This window comes from Aotus nancymaae, unplaced genomic scaffold (genome assembly GCF_030222135.1).
Source record: "Aotus nancymaae isolate 86718 unplaced genomic scaffold, 86718_ANA_hifiasm-v0.15.2.pri h1tg000031l, whole genome shotgun sequence".
NCBI lineage: Eukaryota > Metazoa > Chordata > Mammalia > Primates > Aotidae > Aotus > Aotus nancymaae.
Window position 1 is genome coordinate 5598958 of NW_026988444.1, and position 27496 is coordinate 5626453.

Below are 27496 nucleotides of genomic sequence, written 5' to 3' on the forward strand. Positions count from 1 at the left end.
CAAGGAATGCCATGTCCCCATGCAGGCCGGGCACTGCTGCCCTGTGGGCTGGGGGCTGCCAGTCTGCACGGCCCTGCCTTCACACCACCCACCAATGTCAACACAAGAAGGTTGACAGTCTCAGGGCTATCAAGAGAATCACTTTGACCCCACAGACTCCCTGAAAGCGTCTTGGACTGCCAGGGGTGCATGGACCACATTTTGAGACCCACTGGTCTAGACAGGGTGGGCAGCAGGGGTGTGTGGGCTCCCTCCCCGGGCAAGTGTCACTCACAGGTGCCATGGCTAGGATAGGATTCCCGGCAGCAGCCCCTGCTCAGGCTCCCATAGAGACACTTCAGGCCAGTGCCAAAGGCCACAGCAGGGGTGGGGTGGCTCTGAAAACAGCCCATCACCATGGCACCACCACAGACCTGGGCATGGCATGGAGCCACCAACACGGGGATGCTCACACATTCGGACACGTCTCTGGACACAATGCCTCCCACTGGCACAGAGAAGGGACGTGGGTCCACTACGCATAGGTGTCAGCCCTAATGGTGGCCCTCCCCCGCCAGCCAGTGCCAGGACCTACTCAACCATGGACAGTGCCATCCTCCGTACGGTCCCTTTGTCGGAGCTGCTGGTGCACAGCAAGGGCGAGGCCGTCCTCAGCAGGCTGTGGGACTGGGCGCTCTTCTCCAGCATGGCCTGCGAGAGCTCGATGGGGAAGCTGCACACACACACGTTGGACTCCAGGTCCATCTCGGTGCTGCACGGAGTGCACTGGTCTGTGTTTCCCAGCGCGTCCTCGAGCCCACTCTCCATGTGGCCTAGGCTGCCCTTCACCAATGGCGAGTCCCCCTTCAGAGAGCCGCTCCTCCGGTCCACAGACGTCCCAGACTGCATGGTGCCCTGGGAGAGGCCACGCTCCTGGCTGCCCAAGACGTGTGGCCTCAGCTCATAGCTACCCTGCGAGGGCACGTTCACCTCGTAGTTCAGAGACTCCAGGTTTGTGTCCATGAACGATGATGAAAGGACTGGAGCAACTGCAAGTTTTGGAGGCTCCTTTGCAAAGAACCAAAGAAGTATCATTAGAAGAAATTAGAATGACAACCTCATTCTAGGACCTTCTTCAGCAAGGACCAATGCCCACGGCCTGGAGTTGTCTTCCAAGTGCCCAGGCTGAGAAGACCAGGGCAGCTTTCCTCAAACCCTCAAGGAGAAAAGCTACCCCACCCGTGAAGGCATCGCGCAGAAGCCTGCGCCTGACCAGGCCACACCCCAGGCTGCATGGCCCTGCGCGTGGCTGCTGAGCTCACAAAATGTGGCCCGTCCACAGCCAGGTGCTTAGGAGTGAAGGAGAGGTTGGGAAAAGAAGGCAAATGCCTTGATGATGCGACTTATACTGATCACACACCAACACAATTGGATTTTGAATACATTAGGCTAAATGAAATATACAATTAAAATTAATTCCACCTCTTTTACTTTTTCATGTGGCTACCCCCCAAATTTTAATTACACATTTTATTTCTGTGACATGGCACTGCCCTTGATCTGTATGTGTTTTGAGCCGTGGTTCCCAAAGTGTGGTCCCTGGACCAGTGGCATCGGTCAAACCGCCCAAGAGTCCCATAGACAGTTGTTTTTGGATAAACATAGAAATGGACTCTTCTGCTAAAGCTTGAAACCCTTATTTATTTTATCTGAGTTCCTTCATCAGGAAAGGACCCTCAGGAAGCAACAGAGGACGGAAACCCACCAGATCAGCACACCAGATGCCTCCTTCCCTTGCCCTAGGTCCTGCTTTCTCACACGTTGTTACATTTGTTCCCTGCTACATAAACTCCTGGTGTTAGTCAGGGACATGGACTTGCTAATGAGCTCCCGTCTCCTCGGCTGCAGCACCCAGTTAAAGCCTTCTTCCTTGGCAATACTTGGCATCTCAGTGATTGGCTTTCTGTGTGGCAAGCAGCAGGACCAAGACTGGACCCTGGTGTTTCAGTAACATCGGTATTGCCAGGAAACTGTTAGGCATGCAGATTCTTGGCCCCCACCTTGGGGGCATTGTCACAGATGCCCGCCCTCCCTCCACAGCACCCCTTTCCTGCACAGCACTGGCAGGGCAAGTCTCAGGGCCCCAGGCTGCTGTGCAGGTGACCTGTAAAGAATACACATCCCTGGGCATCTGCGGTGGAGCTCAGGGTGCCTTAGGAGATGCCCAGGCTCTGTCTCTCTTGCCCACGCCCTGACTTGTCTTGTAACTCACCCTGTATGATAAGCCTGGTCCACACGGGAGGAGGGAGGAGGCTTGGTGGACACTTAGAGGGAGGAGCCAGCAGGGGACAGTGGGTGGCGTGGTGGCCACGGGGGGCTGACCTGGGGCTTGGGCATGGTCCGCTCGGCAATGTTGGGCTTGAAGGATCGGGCGGGATAGTAGAGGAGGAAACACATGCTGAGCGGCGTGAGGCCCTCGTCTGAGCACTTGTTCACGTCGGCCCCATAGTCCAGGAGAAGGTTGACGATGCGGTTGTGGCAGTGAGTCTGGAGGGAGACGGGGCAGGACTGAGGAGGATGTGCCTGGCCCTCAGGGGTGAGAAGGGTCACTGGAGGACGTCCTGCTACCCTCAGGAGGCCACCCCCTGGCAGGGCAGGAACCAGCGCTGATTTGGGCGCTTGGCAAAGGGATGAGTGTGGGACAGACGAGTGGAATGGGCACTGTGCCCAAGCCCTTCTCCACTGGACCTCGAGTGTCACGCTCAGCTGAAGGGGTTTCCGCTGAACGGTGAGGTGGAGGGGTGGACACATCAGTGTCCCCACATCCTTCGGCTCTGCTTCTGCAGAGGGGGCCACAGAGGGCCACCCACATGCGTGACCTTCACAGCCGAGCTCCTGCGGGCACCAGTCGGGGTGGGTGGGGGACTTACAGCAGCCGCAGCGAGCACAGTGTAGCCCTTTGCGTCCGCCACGTCAGCGCTGGCAAAGTCGTCCTTCAGGACCCCATAAATCCAGTCGTAGTTCCCTTCCTCGGCCTTGACGATCATCTCCATGGCAAGCCGCTCTTTGGGCCCGCAGAGTGCAAAGCCGCTGCGCTTCCCCTCCAGGACAGCGCCCATGTTCCAGCTGGTGTGAGCTGGCTTGTTCCTGGCGACACAGCGAGTTTCAGTGGGCCTGGATCAGGTTCCACACCGCTCAGCACCTCCCATGAGAAAGGGCCCAGCTGAACCACCTCCCTTCAGCGCCTCTCCTTCTTATGGCTCAGCCCCAACCCCACTGTTCACTCTTCAGGCACCCTGGGTGCTGGCGGCTGCGCCCCCAGCTGCTCATGATCCACTAGGGTGCACACAGTGGTGCCACCTGGAGGTCAACATGCTCGGGCTATATTTCTGTCCCAGCAGGACTGTGCTGGCTGCGAGTGCACCCCTGCATCTCTGATTCATCCGGGTCACTGGGTGTTTGCTGGGAAATGGGCTGTCACAGCAAAGGCCCTGGGTAGGAAGGAGACCACCATACACGTGGGTCCAATCTCAGCACCAACACCCACATTCCACCCTCTGCTCATCCACTTTTGTCTGAATAGACAACACGCATCTCTCATGACTTACTCACCACACAGCACTGATGCCTCCTGTGTACACAACCCCTTTTCACAATCGAGAACCTGCGCATTACAGTTGCTTCTGTACCTAACAGTCTTCAACAGTTACAAGGCCACCATGATGGATGGATGGTTGGGTGGGTAGATGGACGTTGCATGAGTGAACTGATGGATGAATGGACAGGTGGGTGGGAGGATGGATGGCTGGGTAGGTGGAAAGGTGGATGGATGGGTGAGTGGATGAATGGGTGCTGCATTGGTGGATTGATGGATGAATGGATGGGCGGGTGGATGAATGATACATGAATAGATTGATAGATGGATAGATAGGTAGTCAGGTGGATAATGAGTAAGTAGGCAGGTAAATAAGTGGATGGTTGGATGAATGAATGTTGCATGGATGGACTGATGGATGAATGGATGGCAGGTGGGTGAGTAGATGAATGTTGCCTAAGTATATTGATGGATGGATTGGTGGGTGGGTGACTGGGTAGGTGGGTGGATAGATGAATGGATGGCTAAATGAATGGGTAGGTGTGTGGGTGGATGAATGATGCCTGGATGAATGGGTATTGTATGGGGGACTGATGGGTGGGTGGGTGGATGAATGGGTAGGTGTGTGGGTAGATGAATGATGCCTGGATGAACGGGTATTGTATGGGGGAACTGATGGGTGGGTGGGTGGATGAATGGGTAGGTGTGTGGGTGGACGAACGAATGGCTGGATGAATGGGTATTGTATGGATGGATTGATGGATGGATAGGTGGGTGCGTGGGTGGGTGGATGAATGGGTAGGTATGTGGGTAGATGAATGATGCCTGGATGAATGGGTATTGCATGGGTGGATTGATGGATGGATAGGTGGGTGCGTGGGTGGGTGGATGAATGAGTAGGTGTGTGGGTAGATGAATGATGCCTGGATGAATGGGTATTGTATGGGGGGACTGATGGGTGCGTGGGTGGATGAATGGGTAGGTGTGTGGGTAGATGAATGATGCCTGGATGAACGGGTATTGTATGGGGGGACTGATGGGTGGGTGGGTGGATGAATGAGTAGGTACGTGGGTAGATGAATGATGCCTGGATGAATGGGTATTGCATGGGGGGACTGATGGGTGCGTGGGTGGATGAATGGGTAGATGTGTGGGTGGACGAACGAATGGCTGGATGAATGGATGCTGCATGGGTGCATTGATGGCTGAATGAATACTAGGTGGCTGGGTGGGTGGGTGGATGGATTGATGAATGAAAAGCAGCCACTCATTCTCAGAAAATACGCATTCTGAAACAGTTATTGATGTCTGAGGTCAGTGTTTGGAAAGAAATTAAAGTGTTCTTGAATATTTTAACTAAAAAATTAAACACTTCAGCAGGGTGCAGTGGCTCACGCCTGTAATCCCAGCACTTTGGGAGGCTGAGGTGGGCAGATCAAGAGGTGAGGAGATTGCGAACATCCTGGCCAACATGGTGAAACCCCATCTCTACTAAAATACAAAAATTAGCTGGGCGCGGTGCCACACGCCTGTAGTCCCAGCTACTCAGGAGGCTGAGGCAGAAGAATTGCTTGAACCCGGGGGACGGAGGTTGCAGTGAGCCGAGATCATGCCACTGCACTCCAGCCTGGGCAACAGAGCAAGACTCTGTTTCAAAAAAAAAAAAAAAAAAGGCATTAAACACTTCTCCTTGGGTGGTAGCTGACTTTCTTGAGGCTCTGGGTAGGGTAAGAGGGTTTTTCAAAGACCAGCAGAGCAGAGAATCTTTTCACACCACCCTTGGACAAGTCAAAGGCCTGGCTGGGCCCCAACACCACTACTGCCCTGTGCTCCCACCCTCGGCTCTCAGGCAGATCCCTCACCACCTCAGACAGTAATAACAAAAACCCTGCTCTCCATGTCAACCCTGCCAGGAGACTCGGCGCACAGAACAGCTAAGCACCGATGCGATGGTGGGGCGGGGCATTAGCTACGGCCTGCACGAGGGGAAATGCACAGAGCCCAGGGCCAGGACTCACCCTCAGCTCCATGGACTCGGGAGCTTCTCCCCAGCCACATCCCCCCAGGTTCCACCTGGGAGTCCTCGGGACCCCCCTGGCTGCACATTCGCCGGGCCACCTCCTGATCACTCCTATCCCCAAGAGTGGGTGGGTGGGATCCTGAGACCCCCATTCCCCTGCACAGACGTCCAGGGCCCCAGGGCCCACCTGCCTCCCAGCGTCAGCCGGCAGGGTCTTCCCCCTCCCACTTCATTACCGCCCGCATCAGTCACTTAATGGGAGGGGCGAGTTTAGGTCACCCTGAGGGAGCAGCCTCAGGGGCAGCAGGCCGAGGGCTTCCGGAGCCTGCCGAGGAGTGGCCTGCACGGTGCAGGGCTCTGGGGGAAGAGCAGCAGAGACTGGTCACCTGAACTTGTAAGTTTGCTTCTGGATTTTGACCAACAAAGGGGTCTCGTTGGTTATGAACCAGGGTTCTCCATCCTCAACCAACGGAGGGATGTCACTGAGGAAGATGCGGGCGTCCAGCTCGTGGCGGAAACAGCTGGCCATGGGCAGGTGCTCACTGTCGGTGGAGTAGACGTCCATCTCTGGAGGCAGTGTTAGGTCGTCGTGGAGAAGAAGCCGCTGGTACTCATAGAAAAAGGGATCCTGTCCCTCCTGCAGTCCCCACTCTGTCTCCTCCTCTTCTGAGAGGCTGATCCTCGCAGGGCTGTGGGTGAGGAAGCTGGAGAACTCAGGGTAGCTGAGGAGGGAGAAGCCACCGGGGCTCTGGGCGCACAGCTTGATGAGGTGCCCCCGGAACCACAGCCCCACATCCTGGCTGCCGTCAGCGTAGGTCTCCACGCCGGGCCCGAACCGCTGGTCCGCTTTGTACAGCCCCTGCCGAGGAAGCACAACAGGCCCTGGAGAGATGGCACCGCCCGGCGGCGTGCCGTGATCAGGTTCGCACAGGCAAAAGAACGCCCGGAGCAGAAACACTTCCCAGGAAATGCGTCCATTCTCCCAGCACACATCTCTGGGGGCTTAGGCTGTGCTGCCCCGGGAGGGAGGCCGACCAGCTCGCCCGAGGAGCAGGAAGGAGGGCACCCACAGACAACATGGAGCGGGCAGGGAGGTCTCGGCGGCCTCCGAGAAGGTGAGGACGTGATGGACGTCTCAAGGCGAAAGCGTGTCAGAGACGCCAGGTGTGGGTTCTATTCAGGGCGCCCAGCCCAAACACCCCGCCAGGCTGGGGCAGCAGGGCGTGGGGAGGAAGTGCAGGCAGCAGGTCAGGTGTGACCCAAGAAGGGCAGGAGGAGGAGGAGGAAGAGACAGAGGAAAGGAAGAGGAGGAGGAGGAAAGCGGGAAGAGCGGGAGAGGAGGCCGAGGGGAGGAGGGAGGAGGAGGGAGGAGGAGGAGAAACGGGGGACGGAGGAAGAAGGGGAGCCAATCCGTGCTTCCGGGAACCCAGCTGCTCCCAGGCCCTTGCTTGTGGGCGGGGCGGCGGAGGCCCCGGTGCGGGAGAGGAAGAAAGCCCCTAGACCCCTTAGGTAGGAATTTGGGCAAGATAAAAAAATCAGAGCTTAGTCCTCAGCTGCGATCATGCCACTGCGTTCCAGCCTGGGTAACAGAGCAAGACCCTGTCCCCCCACCCCCACCACACCCCCCTAAAAAGCCCAAGAATAACACAGAGAGTACAAGTGACCCGAGCACACAAAGACCCTGCTCACTAACTGCATAAATGCATGTTCTTCTCATCAATACAAAAATATTTAAAAAGTTGGCCACAGTCTGGGTCACAAAGCAGGTGTCTAAGTTTCAAAGAACTACAATGATACAAGGCACACAAGGATGCAGAACGTCCACATAACAGAAAGACGATGCAGGCCGGGCGCGGCGGCTCACGCCTGCAATCCCAGCACTTTGGGAGGCCGAGGCGGGTGGATCACGAGGTCAAGAGATCGAGACCATCCTGGTCAACATGGTGAAACCCCGTCTCTACTAAAAATACAAAAAATTAGCTGGGCATGGTGGCGTGTACCTGTAATCCCAGCTACTCAGGAGGCTGAGGCAGGAGAATTGCCTGAACCCAGGAGGCAGAGGTTGCGGTGAGCCGAGATCGCGCCGTTGCACTCCAGCCTGGGTTAACAAGAGCGAAACTCCGTCTCAAAAAAAAAAAGACGATCTAGAGCCTGAACCTTAAGCAATACTCCTATGAAATAAACCATGGGTCAAGAAGAAATCACAATACAAATGAGAACATATGTTGAACTGAATGAAAATAATATAACCAAAATTTTGGATTACAGAGCCATGCTTAAAAAGAATACGTATCTTTAAATATGTACGTTAGACAAGAAGAAAAGGAGAACATCAATAAGTGAGAAAAGAATAGCAAATTCTTTTCTTCTTTTGGAAAAAAATGGATGAACTGAATAAGAAAATAGAGCCAAATGGTGGGCTCAATTGAGCCAAAGCCTGTTTCTTTGGGGAAAATGAATAATAAAATTGATACCCGCTTGGCAAACCTAGCCAGAGGAAAAACAGAAGCCACAGAGACATGAAGAGGTGCTCAGCATCGCCACTCCCGTAGGGAAGGACCATTTCCGGCCACAATGCAAGGCCCCCGCATGACTCCTAGAGAGGCTAAAACTAAAATAACAGTGACAAGACCAAGAGGTAACAAGAATTTGGAGATGGAAACCCTTGAAGCAACAGAGCAAGATCCTGTCTCTAAAAGCAAAGAGAAAACAGTGGAGCAGTAACATAAGACGTATTGCGTTGCCTTTCTCTTCTCTTCAAGAAAATATTACACAGGAAGAGGCAGCCAAAGATTAAACAGCCAAAAAATATAGAAGTTTTTAGAGGTGGATCAAGCAGTTAATTAATAAAAAGATTATGCTTTTTCCCTGGATTCTATAATATTTATTGTATGTTGCCACTTTCTTCAGTGTATAATTCGTCGTAATTTTTTCTCATTCTAAATATTCACTTTCATTTATTAAAATTTTTTTCTTTTGAAAATAAATAGAGACAGGGTCTCACTATGTTGCCCAGGCTACTTTCAAACTCCTGAGCTCAAGCAATCCTCCTGCCTCAGCCTCCTAAAGTGCTGGGATCACAGCTGAGCCACCGTACCCAGTCAAATACTCACTTTCAACCAAAAAAGAAAAGAAAAGAAAAACAGCACAGCAAGAAAAAAAAGGACCTCACAGCAGGCGGAGGAATGTGAGGTCTGCTAAAGTGATGAGGCCCGGAGAGAACACCAAGAGGCTTCAGTCATGCCCCCTACCCCGACCCCGCAGCCACGCCCCCGACCCCCGATCCTGCGGCCACGCCCCCACCCTGCGGCCACACCACCTACCCTGACCCTGCAGCCACGCCCCCCCCCCCCCGACCCTGCAGCCACGCCCCCCACCCGACCCGGCAGCCACGCCCCCCGCCCCGACCCCCGGGGTAATTGTTTCAAGGCATTTTGTTTCTCCTTTCTTCACCTATAGTTTCCAGATTCACTAAGTTACCCAAAATGTTATCACACGTTCCACAAATGTGACCCTCACCTACTGTCTTCATGTTCCTACAATTTGTGATACAAAAACAATGGCTATCCAGTCAACAGCTCCTGTCATTGTACTGAACCACAATTCTTGGTAAACAACTTAAAAGCTTCTCCTTCCTTTTTCCTTTAAAACCTCACTTGTAATTGCTAAGTGCTCAATTAAACTCCTTTAAATTTAATTAAGCTGAAGTTTTTCTTTTAACAATGGCATTATTCATAAATCCCAAATACTGTAAACAACCCAAATGTCCTTCATTAGAGGAATAAACTATGGTAGTTGCAAACGATGAAAATTTATTAAGCAATAAAAAGAAACGAACTCCCGGAACAAACAGATGAATCTCAAATGCATGAGGCTTAAGTGTCAGACTCCAGACTCAAAAGACTACACATTGTGTGATTGCATTCTAAACTAAAAATAAGATCCTAAACCCCCTGAACAGATTGAACGGACCCCCACTTGGCCAAGGGGATCCCAGAAAAGCCTGAAAAATTGTGTGCTTAGCCACAACAGGAAGGAAAGTCAGACATACCTTGTAATGCCCCTTCCCTTTTTGAGTTTAGACACAACTGACCAGCACTAATATTAAAACAGACTCTTTGTGGAAATAAGATAGCAAATTATAAGCAAGACCTAAGGCCATGCCTGGCAAGGTCACACCTGCGGGCCATCAGTGTTGCTATGTGGCATCCCCAACTGAAAGCATTCCTTTGTGCTCACTCCAAGTTTATTGTTGTCGATTTAATGAAAACAGCTGAATCTTCCGAGTTATTGGTGAAAATACCCATGTAGTTAACTTTAAGCTTCTTATTTAGATGAATACCTAATATTCACAGGTTATAAAATGGTTAGTTAACACAGAAAGAAATGATACACAAATAATCTAGATAAACTGCTAAAAATAAAATGTATTTATATACATTACATAAGTGCTATAGGTGAACTTTTATGTAATTTTAAATCTTACAATTATTTTTGATGTTCAATAGATACCTAAGTCATTTCCAATTAAGAAAGGGTTATGGTATGGGGAAATACGTTTCTAAAAATTGTGGAACTGTTCTCATCTATAAAATGCTAATATCTGATAGTTTTGGATTTCTTGCTTCCTAGGGTTTCAGTAAAATGTAAGGTTACTAAGAATAAAAATTATAGTTAATATAGAATTCTGTTTATAAAATGTATCAAAGAAGATGTGCTCTTAGTGAGAAAAAGCATAATTTTGTCCAACTCAGAAGTTATCTAAAGGTTAATTTAATTTGTAGATTCAAAGGGTTATTTATGAAACAAAGTAAAAAGGAACCAGTAAGTAGGGGAGAGAGATGTGAAAAAAGTCATGGATATGAAGATATATTTTTGTTAAGGAAGGTTATAAAGAAAAAAATAATTTTTCATGAGAAAAAATCTTGTATGGTAAATTTTTGTCCTAAGATGATTGATTACTTAAGAAAGAAAAGAAAATTTAGGGCAAAACAGAAAGTCCAAACATGTCACAGATGGTCTGTGTAAAGCATATGTAGTTTTCTCCTGTTTCTTTGTATGTCTATCTTCGTGAATATGCAGAGAAAATAGAAAGTTGAAAAAGTTTAGATACTAACATATTCTTCAAAACCTGATAGAACATTGGAGAAGTTTGGCTAATTAACATAGCTCAAAGTTAAAGGTCTTAGTCTTGATGAAGGTAAATTAAGCAATACTGTTATTAAATATATTGGCAGTTTGGCAATTCTTTTTTAATAGAGTCAAGCATGAAACCAGTTTGAACACAGAGCCAAATTTCATATAAATGCCTGCATTGCTTTGTTTCACACTGCATTTGCTCTTCACATAGATAATACTGGCACTAAGGTAGTTACTGGTCACGTGCCTGAAGTGAATTTCTTAACTGCACAAAATGTACAGTGATGTTGGTGATCTTAAAGACATTAATTTGTGTACAGGAATAAAATACTATGTGTTCTTTTAGGCTCTGGGTAACACTTTAGCGTCTAAGGTTAACTGAGTAGGAGAAAGATTTGGGATTGGTTTCCTGTTTGTTTTTGCTTTTGATTTTCAATTATTTGCAGTTTGTTCTCCTTTGAGTTTTACTTATATATACATATATATAAAACCACTGATGCTTTTTACTTTCTTTCGGAAGGCTTTTATTTGGTTCTGTGAATAGTCACTTTATTTCCTATGTATTTCTAACAAGTCATCATTTGTTCTATTTGTCTAGAATTCCTAAGCTACCTTTGTCAAGCCTGCAAAAATTGGTAAAGGCACATCAGCCATTTAAAATGTGGCTGGTCGGTTTTGCTTACCTCAAATGATCTAGAAAAGACTTATTTTTACAAGTTCTGAACAGAAATAGTACAATATTTATTTTGTTATTTGAAATAGTAGGTGAGAATGAAAATGTTTAAATGGTAATTCAATTACCTTATTTCCATGGTAATTCAATTCAATCAATTTGAGATGGTTTCAGATCTCTAGATAATAAGAAAAAAACTGTGTTGTGGGTACAGAGTTTTAATGTTTAGTAAAGATTGACTTTGTCCTTAAAGAAATTATATTAATTGGGATTTCTCGCAAACTAATTTAGTTGTGTTTAGCATTATTAAAACTAAGTGACATTCAGTTAGATTAAGGAATGATAATTTTTAAAAGTTAGTTTCTAGTGATTTTTATTCCAAGCCATTTATCATTGATGGGCCTTCATGTATGCACTCAAAAACAAAGTATGCACAAGTGTTACACTGGTTTGAAGATTTTAGTGGTGAAAGTTACCTTATCAGTTGTCAGCACTGAATCTAGAAACCAATCTTGGAAATGTGTGATGACACCCTTTTAAAATAGCTGAAAAGAAGTTATTCAAAACTTTCAGAACTATATATGAACATGGGTGTGCTTATTCTTACTTGGTCCCTATTTTGTTGTATAATATTTAAGTGAAAGGAGATTAAAGGAAAAGAAATTAATATTGAATTTCCAAAACTGATACTTGTATTTGCCATCTTTTTAACCCATTTCCCATTTAGGAAAAGTCAGTGCAGCTTGCTGCCAACACTCATTTAATTTTACATAAACACATTCTTTGAGGCTGAAGCAACGCTGATTTTCAATGTAAAAATAAAATAACTCTTCTCAGAGTAATTTCTAAACAGAACCTGTCTCTAATCCTAATGTATATGATGTTACATTAGAATTAGTGATGAGCATTCTAGGGGCAAACAGGAAATAGGTTAAATGATGGAGAGCAAAGTCAGTTGTCTTACTTTGGTAAGTTTGACATAGGACTTACCACACTTTTGATGTTTTCAGTCACAATTCCGCCCCTAGAATGCTAGCAACTCGACATATGCAGTGAGTAACCTAACTCTTTAATACAGTCGTTTAAAGTGCTGCAGGCAGTAACTCAGATGCCAAATCATAGTGTTTTAATTTGTAACATATTAGAGAGAATAATAGGATTTTCTGCAATATAAACATCCCACTGAGTAATCATTATGCTGTTAAGTTACAGGGCTTTGACTCCTGGGTCTGAGGAAGGCACTGACCCCTGCTAAATCTTTAATATTGATACGAGTTGAAGTCTCATCTTCAGACCCAGGAGAAGGTGACAATTAAAATGAACTGCTCTTGTAAGACACAGGGCCAGAAATTAAAACTGTTCAGTCCCTCTAGACCCAGGTACTACTGCAGAAGAGGTGGGTACATGGGATTTTAAGGGCCAATTTTGAGGGATTAATATTAGTTCAGAGTTTTTCTACACATTAAACATTAGTATCAAAAGTACACGAATGCAAGGACAGTGTCTGCGCCCCTGTGTCAGAATAACATGGGTTTCTTGGAGCACTGATCTGGTCTTTAATAGAAAATTGTAAAAGATTATAAAAAGTAAATTGAAATCTTACCTTATGGTTAAACTTATTAAAATTAGATAGATTTGTTTATAAGGTTTTATTAAAATTAACTTTAACATTAATAATATACCATAGGAAGGTAAAATATGGTTTTCTCTTTTAAAAGCATTTTTCACGTAAGAGATGAGATTTTTGTTTACTTTTTGAGTAGAACTACAGAATAAAAAATAGAGGGAGAGAGGCAGACAGATTTAGTTGGTCTCAAGTGTTTTGTTTGTTTGTTTGTTTGTTTGAGGTAGGGTTTTTGCTCTGCTCAGGCTGGAGAGCAATGGCAAGATTTTGGCTCACTGCAACCTCCACCTCCCAGGTTCAAGTGATTCTCCTGCCTCAGCCTCCCAAGTAGCTGGGATTACAGGCACCAACTACCATGCCTGGCTAATTTTTTGTATTTTTAGTAGAGATGGGGTTTCACCATGTTGGCCAAGGTGGTCTCAAACTGTTTTTTTGGTTTTTGAGACAGCATCTCATTCTGTCACCCAGGATGGAGTGCAGTGACACAATCTTGGCTCACTGCAACCTCTGCCTCCCCGGTTCAAGTGATTCTTGTGCCTAAGCCTCCCAAGTAGCTTGAATTACAGGTGTCTGCCACTATGCCCAGCTAATTTTTGTATTTTTAGTAGAGACAGGTTTCATCATGTTGGCCAGGCTGGTCTCGAACTCCTGACCTCAAGTGATCCACCCACCTCCGCCTCCCAAAGTGCTGGGATTACAGGTTATGCTGTCTTTTGTTTAGGTCTTATTGTTTAGGAAACTGAGTCTGCTACAAAAGAGAAAATGTTTTTGTAATATAATTTTGGCTAAATGAATGACTGTAGTAACTTGTGATCCTGTTTTGTGATGTCAAGTATTTGAAACCTTTGATATTTGACAGGCTTTTCAATAGCAAATTTCAAAGTTCTAAATTCAGTATTTTTGACCTTAAATTAACGTTTTTTGGATATTAGGCTTCCTGAAGTCCAAGAGAGAAATATTAGGCTTATTTGTTATATTAGAATTATACAGGAAGCATTGTAAAAATTATGAAGTGGTATTTAACTTTCTTTGGGTTATATTTATATAGATATGTTGTTAATATGTGTTCCAGGATTTATGACATTCTTAAAATTCTAATATGTCTAAATATATGTTGTTAGTAATAATTAATGATTATTATGTTAAATTGTTACATAACACAGAAATAACCAAATTTCCTTGTCAACTGTGTCTTTGACTGTGTCTGTCTTAAGAATTCTGTCATGGCTCACACCTGTAATCCCAGCACTTTAGGAGGCCGAGGCGGGTGGATCACGAGGTCAAGAGATCGAGACCATCCTGGTCAACATGGTGAAACCCCGTCTCTACTAATACAAAAAAATTAGCTGGGCATGGTGGTGCGTGCCTGTAATCCCAGCTACTCAGGAGGCTGAGGCAGGAGAATTGCCTGAACCCAGGAGGCGGAGGTTGCGGTGAGCCGAGATCGCGCCATTGCACTCCAGCCTGGGTAACAAGAGCGAAACTCCGTCTCAAAAAAAAAAAAAAAAAAAAAGAATTCTGTCATCCACAATTGTTGTTTTGCTTTGATCCTTCTAAAAAAGTGACTTATAATCAGCTACAGTCCCAGGTTTGCTTCTTTGGGAGAGTTCATTAAAAGGACTATGGAATTCAGGTTTCTGATAACTTTGAGATTGTGCCATTGTATGAGAGAGAAAACTTCCACTGCACTAATTGAAAGGCTGATGTGTTCATAAAGATTGCTCATCCAGTATGAGGCAGAGCAGGAGTTCATCGCATGGACTGAGCTAATGGGGGACTGTAATGCTTTTTAAGAGTTTTTTGTTTGGTTGGTTGTTTTTTTAAATATATATATATATATATATATATATATATATATATATATATATATATAGTGCTGATTCTTCTTTGGTCTTTCAGAGTCAGGAGAATTTTTTCTTTTGAGCTATTTATGGCCTTGAAATATAGTTTAAGTATACTGAGTCTACATTTGTAAACAAAATTTGAATCATATTTCTCTCTCTGCCTAATTTCTCCGGAATTTTTAAACTATTTTTGAATATTCTTAATTAATGGCAATGTGTTTGTTTGCATATGTTTAATAAGAATCTGTTTTATAATGGGACACAGTTGGAGGAACTGGTTATTTTCCCAAGGCTTCAACTGAAATGGCCTTGTGAGAGGTTCCAGCGAAGCCAGCTTAGAAGAGTCTACGTGAACCATGGTTCTTGCTGCACTTGGTGTGGGTAATCAGGGCACGTATATGAAACTGAAGCTTATTTTGCAAGTAGGTTGTCCTGTTATGATTTGTCTTTGGTGCAGTGGGGAAATGGAAAGAGAAAGATTGTCTTTTAGAAGAAGACTATATTAGATTAACCTTTGATTCCTGGGTGGCCACATGGTCACCCACGGTGTGGAGCTGCCCACAGTGCCCCTCCTCAGCATGGAGCAGCCAGAAATAGCCACAACCCAATTCCCCATGATTAAGGAACTGATAAATTAAAAGGTGGGACTGAAACCAGCCCAGTAATCCTACAGAGAGTTGCTTCCAGAGAAACATAAAAATTGACCCCTCTGGTCTTAAAGCGTGAAACTTAAATTTGTTGTATCTGAGTTCCTTCCTCAGGAAAGACCTTCAGGCCTCTCAAAATGTACTAAAGAACTGTAACTCCTCTTGAAAAGTATCAAAGAACTAAAACTCGCCAGACCATGGCATTCGGTGAAGGACTCCAGGCCCTTCATTCCAGGCTGCTGTTTTCTCACACCCTGTTACATTTCTTCCTGCGATACAAACCCCTAGTCTATTCTGTCGGGGAGAAGGATTTGAGACTGAGCTCCTGTCTCTGCAGCTGCACCTCCAATTACAGCTTTCTTCCTTGGCAATACTCATTGTCTCTGATTGGCTTTCTGTGCAGCAAGCAGCAAGACCTAGAGTGAGCCCCTGGTGTTTCAGTAACAACCACTCGCATTGGCTCAGAATAAACCTCTTTAAAATATTTTACAGAGTTTGTTTTTTTCTGTTGACAGCATTCATACAGTATTCCCACAAGGGCAAAATTCTAGGCCAAGACAGATCAGCCAGTTTGTTGAGGGAGACATTTATTACAAAGGCAGTATTTTGAGGGTGATGGAACTGTTTTTATATCCTGATTGCAGTAACATAACCCTATAATTGTCAAAAACTTTCAGAACTATATATCAAAATGGGGAATTATTATTATTATTTTTGAGACCGAGTTTCACTCTTGTTATGCAGATGGAATGCGACGATGCAATCTCGGCTCACCACAACATCCGCCTCCCGGGTTCAAGCAATTCTCCTGCCTCAGCCTCCCGAATAGCTGGGATTACAGGCATGCACCACCATGCCCAGCTATTTTTTTGTATTTTTAGAAGAAACGGAGTTTCTCCATGTTAGTCAGGCTGGTCTCAAACTCTGTACCTCAGGCGATCCACACGCCTCGGCCTCCCAAAGTGCTGGGATTACAGGCCTGAGCCACTGTGCCCGGCCTAAAATGGGTGAATTTTACTGTAAATTATACGGTAATAAAAGGGGGGAAGGCATCTGCATTTGAAAGCCTGGGTGTGTTCTCCATTTAAAAAGGCACATTTCAAATATTATGTGTACAGTGATCCAGTTTACATATTTAAAAATAATGTAAAGGATATATAACAATCTGCTAATTACCCTCTGGGGAACAAAATGTAAGGAGGCTTTTATTTTCTATCCATTCCCTTATCACTGGTACCCTTTTAATCATTCAAAGTAAAATAGCTACTTGTAAGTAAACAAATGAACTTCCCCAGGACTTCGATGTTTTTGTTCAGTGACCTAGACACGCAGGCCGCTCCTCCCCAACTGCGCGCAGCAGCCGCCTCACCTTGAACAGCTGCGTCTTCGTGTGCAGGGCGCCGTAGCCTTCCCGGTGGCTGAGGTAAAACGTGCCCGTGAAACTGGAGCCATCTGGCCACATGTAGGTACCCAGGCCGTGGCGGTGGTCCCGGTAAAACTGCCCGCGGTATGACTGTGAGACGGAGAAATTGGTGAGAAATTGCTGCTCTTCCAGAACCTGATGGATGCCCTCGAGGCCGAGCCACCCCGCCTGGCTGGCAATGAATGGGGACCACCTGGGTGGGGCTGTGGCAGAACTCAGGGGTGCCTGGCATGCAATTGTTAGAGTAGGCACCTGAAGTGCCCAGAGGGGTCACCAGGCAGTCGGCGCGACAGCCTCTCTGTCTTCTCCTCAGGCGTGGAATGTTGGGGGGCTTCAAACTGCCTAGACATCCATCAGGAGAGCACGGACCTGCCTTCTCCCTGGTGACCTTCACCTTAGGTTTCAGGGCGCCTGTCCCCACTCAGGAGCCCCATGCTGCTGGGCTCCCTGCCTGGTTCAGAGGTGACAGGCTGGCCCTGGCAGGTGGGCTGTGAGCCCCAGTGGGCACAGGGCAGGCCTCTGGTTTACAACTCCTCAGCACTGGCCAGACATGAGCCCCACAAACAACAGGGGTGAGTGTGTCAGAGCCTGCTCCTCTACCAAGGCCCCAGAGGGAAAATGAATGTGACGTTCATGACAGGGGCTTCCAGTCAGGGGACCTTCGCACTGAGTACAAGGCACCACCTTTTCCCCAGATGCAGGATGGGCCTGGAGTGCCTGCACAGCTGTCCCTGCTCACAGTCCACCCAGACCTGACCCCGATGTGAAAGGCATGGCAATGTTCACAGCTTAGCGGCCCTTGCATTTCTTCTGGCAACGGACACCCTCTCCCTGCAGAGAGGATTCCCCAACGGACCCAGCCCCAGAGCCTGGGCCAGGCCTGGCCAACCAGAGGACGCCTTACTCCCACCCTAGCCTTGATGGGTGTGACCACTTCACACACCCCCAAGCCAGACCAGCGTCCTGCTGGGGCCTTTCTCTCTCTCAGGGGTTTTTGATGCCACCCCCAGGGGCTGTGCAGATGGAGCAAGGTCAGTCTTAGAACCCCCTTGTGCAGATGGAAAGAGAGAGGGCCTAGTCAGATCATTAGAACCCTGGATCCAGCCAAGCCTGAGGCTACCTCACCCCTGGACTTTCCGTTACAAGCGCCAAGAGGCCTTTTCAGTTTCAACTACATTGAATGTGGGCTCAGGACCTAGCCTGGGGGTGCAAAGCTTGTTCTCATTTTGTCTCTTAGAACATTCGCTGCCTTCCGCTTAAGCCTAGACACAGGTAAATATATGATGTTGCTATGGTCATTTGTAATTTTTAAACGTTTGCCCCAAGCTTCCCACACCTCACCCTGTGGACCCCAGCAAACCATCGGTGCGATTTTGGAAGTTGGGAAAGATGCTTTTCTCTGGCCATTTTTCAAGGAGGAAAGACTTTAGCCTGGCATCCTGTTTATGGGCCTTAAAGTTCCTGTCCCATCATGCTTCGAAGGACAGAGTCCAGCCACCAGAGGCCCCGGGGCAGGAGGCGGAGACAGTGTTACAGCAGTTACCTCACCCGTGGGCCAAGAGAATTCGCCATATCCGAGCTTCGTGTTCAGCCCAAACTCGCCCCGGTACACACAGCCGTCCTGCCACTCCTGCACGCCCTGGACGAGCTGCAGATGGGCCTCCTTCAGGTCCTGCACCCTCGGCGGGCCCGCAGATTCCTCCTCTTCCTTCTCAGAGGCTTCTGAGACATCCCTAGAAGGACAGGAGCAGAGGGAGGAAGAGCGAGATGGCTGCAGCGTCTAGTGGCTGCTGAGCACAACCTGGCATCTCACTTCACCCTACAGCCCCAGGGCAGGTGCTGCTGCATCCCCGCTCCACGGGACAGAACACCAAGGCACAGAGGGTGCAGTGATGCCCGAGGTCACACGGGAAGTGGAATGCACAGTAAGGCTGCCAACGGACAGGGGAGACGCTGCCAGGCCCGAGAGGCAGGACCAGTCGGCCTCTCCAGCTTGGGCCTGCTGGCGGCAGCTCCTGAGATCCAGGCCCTCTGGCCCACTCCAGCTGCCTGCAGGATGTGAGTGCTCACAGCCAGGTTCTCACTCAAGGGCCAGCAGTGCCAGCCTCAAGCTGGACAGAAAGCAGACTGCCCATACCTGTGGGCCCGTGGAAGGTCAGAGGCCAGCTGGAGAGGCAGCCAGCTCACACTAGGATGGACAGGTGGATGGGTGGACAGATGGAAGGGTGCAGGGCTGGGAGTGTGCTGCAATGGGGGGAGCACCAACCAGCGTGCATTTGCCATAATTCACAGGGTGTCCCCAGACGGACGGGGCGTCTCAGACCCCCACAGACGGGCGGGGCATCTCAAAGGGGCTTCCGTACTCAGCTGTGCAGGGCGGCAGTCCCTGTCTGGGGAGGGTCCTCGTCCTGGAATGGCCTTCTCACTGGGTCCCCACACGGTGGTGAGAGAGGATGGGGGAACTCTGGGCTCTTCCACTTCTCCTCGGTACACACATCCCATCATGGGGTCCACCCTCACCACCTCCCAAAGCCCATCACACTGGCCAGGGCTAGGACTGAGTTCTGGAGGCCCACAAACGGGGGCAAGCGTGATGGGGTGACCCCGGGACCTGGTGAGGCTGCAGTGAGGCTCCGGGGCAGCCCTGGCTCAAAGCAGCCCTTGCTGTGAACAGAGCTATGAAGTCGGGGCCCAATCGGGAGCCCCGTCTCGCGAGGGAAACGTTCCCTCCCTCCGCTAGGGGGCAGCGTGCGGGCGGGAAGGGGCAGGAGAAGCTCCGGTTACCATCCGCGGGCATTTTCCTCGGTGGTTGCTGACACGTGTCCAGGCTTTCGGAGTTCTCGGGGAGTGACACAGTCAGCGTTTCCACCGCTCGCCTCAAGCAGCATCCCGGCTAACCCCGGGCCCGGGTCAGGTCGGGCCTCCCTGCCCGAGGCTCCCCCGCACCTCGAGGCGAAGACAGCGTGGCTCCGCAGGGACCCCGGCTCCTCGGCATGGGGGGTCTCGCCGCCCTTCCCGTCCAGCGGGCGTTGCGGGCCGTCAGCTCCGGAGGCTCCGTCGTCGAAGCTCAGGGAGGCGCGGCCCCCGTCCATGTCTGTGAACTTCCAGCCTGGAAGCAACGCCGGACCGCGCATTTGCCCCCGGGGCTCCTGCCAGGAACTCGCACTTGGAGGGCGCCCGAGGTTCCGCCCGCAGCCCGTGGGCCTCAGAGAACCCAAACCCCTCCGTGAACCGCGCGGAGCCCGGGCCGCCATCCCTGGGAGTCCTCGGGGAGGCCTGTCGGAGCCCTGGGGGAACTTCGCCCGCGCTCCCAGGCGTCCCTGCCCCTTCCCGGGCGGGGACCACAACAAGGCCGGTCGCGGCCACGTGGCCAGATCAGGTCCGCGCCCGCCATCGCCCAAGGGGCGCCGCTGACGGCGGGTCTCAGCCACGGGCCTCGGAAGCCGGCGCCTGCCGCACCTCACAGCCCCAGCCCTGGGCCCCTCCCCAGTGGCCTCCCCGACCCGCCGCCCCACGGAGCTCGGGGATTCCCCCCCGGCCCCGGCTCCCAGCGTCCCTGCCGCGCGGGCCGCACCAAGCAAAGCTCAGAGAGCCCGCGCCCACAGCACGGAGACCAAGGGGACCGCGGCCGCAGCGGTCGCCCGCGCTCCCGCCCTGACTGCCCGCCTAAGCCGCTGGAGAGCGTCGCGTTTCCCTGGAGACAGCCCCGCCCCGTGCCCGCTGCCGCCCGCCGGCTCCGCCAATCCCCGCGCCGGGACGCGCCCGGCCCCGCCCCCGGTGACTTCAGCGCTCAGAGGCCGGCCGCCCGGCCTGGCGGCGTCGGTCCCACCCTCCCTGGGTCCCTGGGCCGAGTGCCCCTGGGGGAGAAAGCGCTAAATTCTCCCAACACTCCCGCGCCATGGGGCATCTAAGGAAACTGAGGCCCAGGTGTTAACTTGCCCCATCACTGATCACCTAGCACGCGGTGGAGCCACGGCTTGATCAAGCCCTGCCTGACGACGCCAGCCTTTGTCCGTTCAGTGACTGTGGAAGGCGCACGGGGAGCCCGAGGCCTGCAGAGGGAAGGAGATGAGGGAGGCCGCAGGAGTCACCGCAGAGAAGAGGGATGGGCTGTCTTGTGTAGGGGAAGGCCTGAGGGAGAGAGGCTTCCTCACGGGGCCTCACAGGATGCGCGGGAGCTCTCCAGGCTACAGAGCACATTTCAGGCAGGCACCATGGTGGGAAACAGGCCTTCCTGGGAAGAGGGGAAAGGCTCTCGGAGGTGCAGGGCCTGCGTTTCTCAACCCAGACTGCCTCTGAGAACGGGGCGGGGGTGTGTGAAGCGCTGACGCCTGGGCCCTCCCCACTGGATAGCTTTTCCAGGACTAAGGCCTAGGCTGGGCCAGGATTCTGGGGTTGTAGGGGCACCGCCTCCACACGCCAGTGCCTGTCTCCGAGTTCACTTCTGTCTACAGTAAAATCTCATTTTATACCATGACCCAGTACAAGCAACGCAGAAAAATGTCTCATTAAAAGTTCACCATACTACATGCACGCACCCTCGCATTTTCATGTAGTCTGTTCTGTACCATTTCTCTAAAAACTAAAGTGGTGATCATAACCCACAGAACTGATTTCACAACCCACATTAGTTGTGAATTACAACTTGCTAAGGAGTCAGAATCAACATGTAGAAAAGCTCCGTCTTAGCAAGCATTCTGGTTACACCGTGGGAGGCTGGCCCGGACTAAATGTGGCAATGAGGTACACACACACTTAGGATGGATTGGTTCCCAATCCATGAGCTCGATGGGGCGTGAGAATGATGGTTCAAGTAGACTTCTGGAGCACAAAACTCACCTCAACCATCCAACTATAAACGGTGATGATTAATCAAACAGTCCAGGAGGGGCTTCAGGTTTTACGGGATGGAGTTCAGTGCCCAGCAATGGCATCAACGGCCGGGCTCTCCCATCTCCTCCGCTTTCACCCAAGGCTGGTTCCCCTTAGGGCAGTGAGAGAACAGAGCAGCTTTCCAAAGCTCTCTCCTTCATGAGTTATTAGACGCCAAGCCTATTTTGCCAGAGCAGTCACGGGAGCGTGGGCTTCACTGCTGGCCACAGACAATTAGGGCCAACTCCTAGGAGGTGGAGACACTGTGTCTCAACCTAATCAATGGCTCCCATGAACGCTGGGGGGGAAAAAAGGGGAATTCCACTCCTTCTTCATCTCAGGAAAGTTGGGAGTCCTTCCTTAGGGTAGAGGAAGTGGGAAATAAGACGTTGGGAAGACCTCCGAAGAGATGATGTCTGGAGCTGCAACCAGTGAGGACCTGGCCACAGACTTATTGAGTCTTCAGCTCAAGAGTGAACCCCAGGCTGCAATCAAGATCTGACAGGTACCAATGTTAGGTGGCTGACAGAACGAAACAATGAAGATAATAACCCCGAGAGAGACTGTATAAAACGGAAACTTCAATTACTCCTGTCTGTAGGGCTGTGAGACAGTTGCTTTTCACTGAATCCAATCCCTGAAAATTACCAGATATCAGAAAAATTGAAGGGGTCTTAAATGGCAACTTCATGGACATTATATGATATTAAATTTTAGAAAGTTACAATGCTGACACCAATAAATTACTCAGATAAAAACAAAAGGAATAGTGGCCTATGTAGTGATGAAAATAGAAATTAGTTTTATGTTATGAGCCATGTGTTACAATACATAGAAAAAAATGCACCAGTTACCCAGCCTGGCCAACATGGTGAAACCCTGTCTCTACTAAAAGTACAAAAATTAGCAGGGCGTGGTGGTGCGCGCCTGTAGTCCCAGCTACTCGGGAGGTTGAGGCAGAACTGCTTGACCCTGGGAGGCGGAGGTTGCAGCAAGCCCGAGATGGCGCCACTGCACTCCAGCCTGGTGACAGAGCGAGACTCCGTCTCAAAAAAAAAAAAAAAAAGCACCAGTTAAAAAGCGGGTCACAAAAAGGAATAAACATAAAGCCAGCCACGCAGCCACAAGAGAAAGGGGGAGGACACGGGAACCACGCAGCCCGCGGTCCCCAGGCGCGGGGCAGGCCCGGGGCAGCCACGAGGCCCTAGTGGCAGAGGGGACGCAGTGCGCAGACCTGGTCAAGCCACGCCTCCGCGCCCGGCGCCGCAGTCCAGCCAGCACGGGCACTGCGCGCAGGGGCCAGGGACGCCACTCGGCGCAGGGAAAGGGGGCGCGGCGCCCGGGGACAGAGAGCCCGGGGCCCCGAGCGGCCCAAGCCCCCCGCCCCGGCCCAGCGCCCTCGGGAGGCCCAAGCCCCCCGCCCCGGCCCAGCGCCCTCGGGAGGCCCAGGCCCCGGCCTGGTCCACCTCGGAGGCCTCTAGGACCCGGAGGCGCGCCCGGCTCCCATAAATAGATTCCTGGGCGGGCGCCTGAGCCCCAAAAATAGATCCTCAGGGCGGACGCCCGAGCCCCAAAGACAGACTCTCCGGCGGGCGCCATGGGCCCGGGAGAAGCGGGTCACTGCGGGGCCGCCTCGCCGGTACCGCCGCCATTCGCGCTCGTCGCGCCCTCGCTCTTCCTCGGGAGCGCGCGCGCCGCGGGCGCGGGGGAACAGCTGGCGCGCGCAGGCGTCACGCTGTGCGTCAACGTCTCCCGCCAGCAGCCCGGCCCGAGCGCGCCCGGCGTGGCCGAGCTGCGCGTGCCCGTGTTCGACGACCCTGCCGAGGACTTGCTGGCGCACCTGGAGCCCACGTGCGCCGCCATGGAAGCCGCGGTGCGCGCCGGCGGCGCCTGCCTAGTCTACTGCAAGAATGGCCGCAGTCGCTCGGCCGCCGTCTGCACCGCCTACCTCATGCGGCACCGCGGCCTCAGCCTGACTCAGGCCTTCCAGGTGGGCGGGCCTCAGGGGGCGGGTGTTTCGAGAGGGGCGTGTCTTCCGGGGACGGGTTTTTCGGACGGGCCGGGCTTCGGAACTGGAGTACTTCCGGGAGGGGCGTGGCTCACCCGTGAGGGCGGGCTTAGGGAAGCGGAGAGGCACTTCCGGGTTGGGCGGGGCCCCTCTTGCGGGTCGAGCCCGCCTTGGCCCTTCCGGGCCATTAGGGCGACTTGGGGTTATTCAATGCACCTCTTTTGCAGCTGGTGAAGAGCGCTCGTCCGGTAGCGGAACCCAACCCGGGCTTCTGGTGTCAGCTCGAGAAGTATGAGGAGGCCCTCCAGGCCCAGTCCTGCCTGCGGGGAGAGCCCCCAGCCTTAGGTGTGGGTCCTGAAGCTTGAAGCGGGGGCCTCGGGGGCCTCGGGGGCCTGCTGCCTGGAGGAAGAATGTTCCTGCACCCTTACAGGAGGTGGCCTGTCCCTCCTCCCTGTCACGCTGAGCTTTCCTTTCTCTGTGTGTGTGTGTGTGTGTGTGAAACAATGCTTTTAATTTCATATTTCTGGCTGAGCTGAGGAACAAATTATCTTACGGATACAAAGAAATACATTTGGTAAAACACTGAAGACAAATTAAGAAAAAGCAAAGGGGTCCATTATTTATACCCAAGAATCTTGAGGATTTGGGAGTGCGGGTGCATTCCACCAGCCCCAGTGAAGGGCATGAGTGCAGACTACAGGAATCAGAATCTGAGTCATAGGTGAAATCAGGAAAAGCAGCTCCTCGCGTTTATTTTTAGTAGTGTCATAAGAACAGACTAGTTCTTCCTGCGTGACCACAGATGCTTCTGTTTGAGAAAATGCACACCACGTGCGACGTTTATGTCAGGAGAGCTGTTGATGAAGACACTGTTGAAGGGCAGCTTGGGTGACTGTGGAATTACTCTCGTCACCAGCCCCTCTGCAGTAGAGCTGGAGCTGTCCCACAGGAGTCAGGACAATTATGGACATCCTTTTTCTATTACTGGAGAACTCCAGGACATGAAGAATTTCAGAAGTGAATTTTTCTCCCACAGCTTCCGTGGTGACAGAGTATGGTGTTCCTGTAGTGAAAATAAAGCCAGGTTTTTTTTGCTCCTTTCACTAAAGCTGCTTCATCTGGGGAGGAAGCCTGGTAGATTATACTATTTCCATCTTTCAGGGATAACAGTGTGGCACACCGACAACAGGGTAAGAAATAGCTTTATACATTTTTCCACGGGATGGCCATTCTCAATGTTCTCCAATAAATTGGGGTCATCACAGGACTTGGATGGAAGGTGTAGCATTGTAAATTACACTTGCAATGGTACACTTTTTTTTTTTTTTTTTAGATCGAGTTTCACTCTTATAACCCAGGCTGGAGTACAATGGTGCGATCTCAGCTTACTGCAACCTCTGCCTCCCAGTTCAAGTAATTTTTCTGCTTCAGCCTCCCGAGTAGCTGGGATTACAGGCGCCCACCACCACGTCTGGCTTTTTTATTTACTTCAGTAGAGACAGGGTTTCATCACGTTGGCCAGGCTCGTCTTGAACTCCTGGCCTCAGGTGATCCACCCATCTTGGCCTCCCAAAGTGCTAGGATTACAGGTTTGAGCCACTGTGCACAGCCTGTATACTTCTTAAGTGTCTTAATATTGCAAGTAAGGGTTCCTGTTTTATCGGAAAATAGATATCTTACCTGCCCAGGTTCTGCGCTGAGAGTGAATGTGCTGGCCGTGGTGTGGACACTATTTACTTTATCATGCACATCTTCATCCAGTTTATAAGCCGGCCCTGAATATATGTCACAGTTTCCATAGTGAGCAGCAGACTAACGGGGACGAGGTTCTGTAAAGGATGATGAACACCAGAATGTCAAACATGATGCCGTGAGCTGGGATCCTCTTTCCGGTACCAAATGTCACCATTTGGAGGACTGCACATTGGTTACTTTCTGAACCTCTGATCTCTTGAGAGGTGATCTGACGGAATTCTGCAGGAATTTAGTTTCAAATCCAGTGCAGCCAACTACACCAGGGAACCACTGAGTATTTCTAAGCTGTTACCGCTTAACCAGACCTGCTCAGGCCCAATGGGAACAGGGCTTTTCCCACTTAGGCGCAAGCTAAGCTACTGAAATGACGCTGAGGTGCTTCACAGTCTCTTTTTCCAGGTGGGCCTACAAACTGGTTTTCTGTTTGCATTTCAGCTGTTTCTGGCAAAGCCCGCTGTGCCTTACGTTTGTCTGTCTCTCCGTCCAGATCAGACGTTGCTATGTGAGCACACTGACTGAGGCTCGCAGAAGACATCAGGACTGTCTGCAGGAAGGGACTCCCCATTCGCGGCCCTCACAGCGCCACCCACATTCACCTCTGTGCTTGATCGTGTGCCATGAATCCTAAAACTTTTGTGTTCTTTCTTTAACTATTTTATCTGCCATATGTCATTTATAATCTGTAACCTCTGTGATGCCTGAAGTCATAAGACTCATCAAAGGCAAGACGGTCGTATGTTTTCCCATTGGAGACACATCTGGAACTTGCCGCAATTAAGTAATAAACAGGAAGAAAGCATTGGCGGCTCTGGTGAAATGCAGATACAAAAACCAAGGGAGAAATGGGCACGCGTTTCTGGAAACTGTGGTTTACAGAAGCTTCTCCGAGTCGCAGCAGCACTTGGGCTCAGTTGTCAGTAGTGGTAACAGCAATCGAAACTGAAACTGCTCCCGATGCCTCTCTAGGAAGTATGTTTCTCTGTCCTTCCTACTGCTTTCTTCACAAGAGAATCCTCCACCTTGGTAGCAGGCTGAAAGGCCCAGTCCGTGGTCCTGCCGCCAGCGCCGGGGCCGCACTCTAAGCTCTGTGGTCCCGCTGGGCCGAGGCTGCCCGGCGCACCCGCCTCCACACTGAGTTTTCGAAAATTTTTCACAGTTAAGCCCCATCTTCCGGAAATGCAGCTCAAGACGGCCTCTGTCCCCTCTTGATGATGGTGCAGGGGTCTCTGCCTCAGACCCCACAGACCATCCGCTTTGTCCGCTGATTGACTCCTCTCCTGGGGCTGGAGAAGCCTGGAGGTGCCCGCCGCCCGGGCCTCGCTGTGCCAGGGTGCGCCAGGCAGGCGGGGGCGGGGCTGGTGCTGGTGGGGCGGGGCCTCCTCGGGCGGGGCGGGCGGGAGAAGCGCCGCGCGGCGCAGTTGCAGACCCTGCCCCCTCGGCTCAGCCGCACCTCCCGCTCTGTGGGGTGCAGTAGGGCAGCTCCTCCGGATCCCAGAGGAGGAAGTGCCACAGTAACTCTGGACTCCTCTGTGCAGAATCGGCCGCGGAGAGATGCCCAGGGCGAGACCCCAGGCTCTGCCCCCGAGTCCACTACGGGGCTCAGAGTGGCAAGATACCAAGCTCCATGTGACTTGCCCCCCAGGCGGCCAGGCCTGGCTCGTGTGGCACCGCGTGTGCCGAGCTGATGTTTTCCCAGCGAGGAACACGGCCTAGTGGGCTCTGGAGAGCCCCGTAGAACTGGGGGTGCCATCGAAAATAGCCTGCCCTTCGCACTGCAGGGCCCCGGGGGCAGGGCGCTGGGGGCAGTGAGGAGGGTCCCATCCCAGTTGTCTTCCCTGTCAGCCTTGGATGCAAGGCTGATACCCACCTCTGAGAGACTGCGGAAGCCTCGGGGTTCCCGCTGAGTTTGGGATGGGT

At 51.0% G+C, this 27496-nt stretch overlaps 2 protein-coding genes across 3 annotated transcripts; one reads left to right on the forward strand and one right to left on the reverse strand.

Moving 5' to 3' along the window:
- Positions 1–570: 570 nt before the first annotated feature.
- On the reverse strand, positions 571–20036 carry LOC105725829 (ankyrin repeat and MYND domain-containing protein 1). Of its 2 annotated transcripts, XM_064383407.1 has the most exons (7): positions 19891–20036; positions 18488–18677; positions 16891–17034; positions 5981–6453; positions 2910–3126; positions 2362–2526; positions 571–1047 (listed from the first exon to the last, which is right to left on the reverse strand). In XM_064383407.1, the coding sequence occupies exons 1-7, from the start codon at positions 20034–20036 to the stop codon at positions 571–573; spliced, it is 1812 nt and encodes a 603-aa protein (XP_064239477.1). The 2 variants fall into 2 exon arrangements, with proteins under 2 accessions (XP_064239477.1, XP_064239476.1); XM_064383406.1 differs by lacking the exon at positions 19891–20036 and having other exon boundaries at positions 18493–18598.
- Positions 20037–23413: 3377 nt separating this feature from the next.
- Positions 23414–26709, forward strand: DUSP28 (dual specificity phosphatase 28). Its single transcript, XM_021665057.2, has 3 exons — positions 23414–23806; positions 24052–25978; positions 26067–26709. Exons 1-2 carry the CDS (start codon positions 23414–23416, stop codon positions 24187–24189), a joined length of 531 nt encoding a protein of 176 aa, XP_021520732.2. The 3' UTR covers positions 24190–25978; positions 26067–26709.
- Positions 26710–27496: the final 787 nt, after the last annotated feature.